Source organism: Corapipo altera, unplaced genomic scaffold (assembly GCF_003945725.1).
Source record: "Corapipo altera isolate COAL_440 unplaced genomic scaffold, ASM394572v1 0, whole genome shotgun sequence".
Taxonomy (NCBI): Eukaryota; Metazoa; Chordata; class Aves; order Passeriformes; family Pipridae; genus Corapipo; species Corapipo altera.
Window position 1 is genome coordinate 18,863,917 of NW_020884872.1, and position 1,932 is coordinate 18,865,848.

Consider the following 1,932-nt stretch of genomic DNA (forward strand, 5'->3'; position numbering starts at 1 on the left):
TATGCCAGGTAAGAAACAGGGAGACGCAACCCTGTGGGCAATTTCCTTCCTAGTCACATCCAAACACTTTCTACCACACAGCCATCTATGTCTTGCTGAGGTCACTGTCAAAACACATGGTAGCCTCTGTAGAAACAGGACCAGGCCATCACAGTACTTGGTCACCAGATGGGTGAAGGTCAAACACCACTGGAGCCAAAGAAAGGTGCTTGCTCCTTATGTGGACTTATGCACCCATTCCCCAGCTGCTTCCACAAACACTTGTGTAGGGCTTTCTCTTTTGGACAATCAGTCTTGAATGATGTGCTGAAATGTCTGCAGATCAATTCCACTGCAATATAGACAAAAGTTCTGTAAAAAATGTAGCAGATATTTCATCTTAATGGAAAAACTGGAAGAGATAAATTTTAGATAAAAGTCTTTCTGTTAAAAAAATCAAATCTCAAGAATGACAAAGTTAGAAATCCTTCTGTAAGAAAAAAAGTAAGGTAGAAGTGTGGCTTTGAGTTTTTTTTAATGTTTAATAAATTCTAAAGGAATAATAAGAAAACAAAATGCTCCTGTTTTCTGATTCACCCTTGTTTTCAGAGATTTATTCAGAAATCTGAACAGATTTTGTTTAATTCTTGAGATGAATACACTCTTATTTTGTTAAGGAATTTGTTTTTTAAAGTGCAACCAAAACAGGTGGCAGTATCTCCTTCTAATTTCACTTTACTGGGGCATTAATAAAACCAGATTGTTAAAATAACTCTAGGACCATAACTTCTCTAAAACTTGCCCATGCAGCAGGCTTGCTATTAAGTCAGGTGACAGGCATTTATACAAAATCTCTAAAATTTTCTGAAGGGTAAGGTTTTCTTGACTTTAGTCCAAAATTAATATTTGGTTAGAACCAGAGAGTTGTTCAAGTTGGAGGGAACCTCAAGTGGTCTCTAGTCCAACCTCCTGCTCACAGCAGGGTAAAAACTAAACTAAGACAAGGTTGTTCAGTGCCTTTTTCAGTCAGGTCTTGAACACCACCAATGATGGGGATTCCACAACCTGTTCCAGTGCTTAATAATCCTCAGTGACATTTTTTTCCTTACATTAAGTTCTCTGTCTATTTTTGACTACTCTCTGTCATCCACTCACTCTGAATTTCAGTACAGAGCCTGGCTTCAATTTCTTGATAACTCCCTCGCAGGAACTGGAAGGCTGTTATGTTACTAGGTTCCCCCTTCCCCAGGATGAGCAAGTCCAGCTTTCCTGGCATATCCTCACAGGGCAAATGTTCCAGCTTCAAACTGTCTTGGTGGCCCTCCAAGCTGAAGTTTATTAAAGTCCTCCTTAATTGCAGTCACACAAACTAGACTGTTCCATACGAGATCTGTCGAATGCTGTGTAAAAGCAAAAAATCACCTCCCTCAGTCTATTGACTACGTTTCTTTTGATGCAGCCCAGGATTCTCTTAGCCTTCATCCTTGCAAGGGCTTCGTGCTCCATCATGTTTGGCTATTGACCATCAGAGCACCTGAGCTCCTTCCCATCAGAGTTGCTCCCCAGACCATAGAAATGCAGGGGTAAGTCCACACCAAATGCACTCGTCCTCACTGACTTTTATAAGATCCCTGTTTTCACATTCATCTGGCCTGTCTAAGCCCCTCTGAATGGCAGCCCTTCCCTGGAGCATGTTGACTATATGCTTTAATTTGATGTTGTCCACAAACTTGATGAAAGTGCACTCTGAGTCCTCCTCTGGGCTATTGATATGGATATGAAACAGGACACGAATCAATACAGACTTATGAAGAACTGCACTTGTAACCAGCTTCCCTGTAGAGTATGAACCATTACTCACTATGATTCAATCAGTTTTTCTCTCTGTCTCAGAAAGGAAGCTGTGGGAGATTGTGCCAAAAGCCTCCTATCCACTGCTGTCCCATCATCCAT

The 1,932-nt window shown here is 41.0% G+C and overlaps 1 protein-coding gene across 1 annotated transcript in view; it reads right to left on the reverse strand.

The window, feature by feature from the left end:
• LOC113947489 overlaps window positions 1-1,932 on the reverse strand; it is a 6,519-nt gene extending 4,587 nt beyond the window's left edge. The window contains exons 1-2 of the mRNA XM_027644080.1: window positions 1,841-1,932; window positions 1,598-1,742 (exon numbers count right to left, since the gene is read on the reverse strand). Coding sequence (XP_027499881.1) covers window positions 1,598-1,742; window positions 1,841-1,932 — 237 coding nt within the window. The remainder of the gene's footprint in view (window positions 1-1,597; window positions 1,743-1,840) is intronic.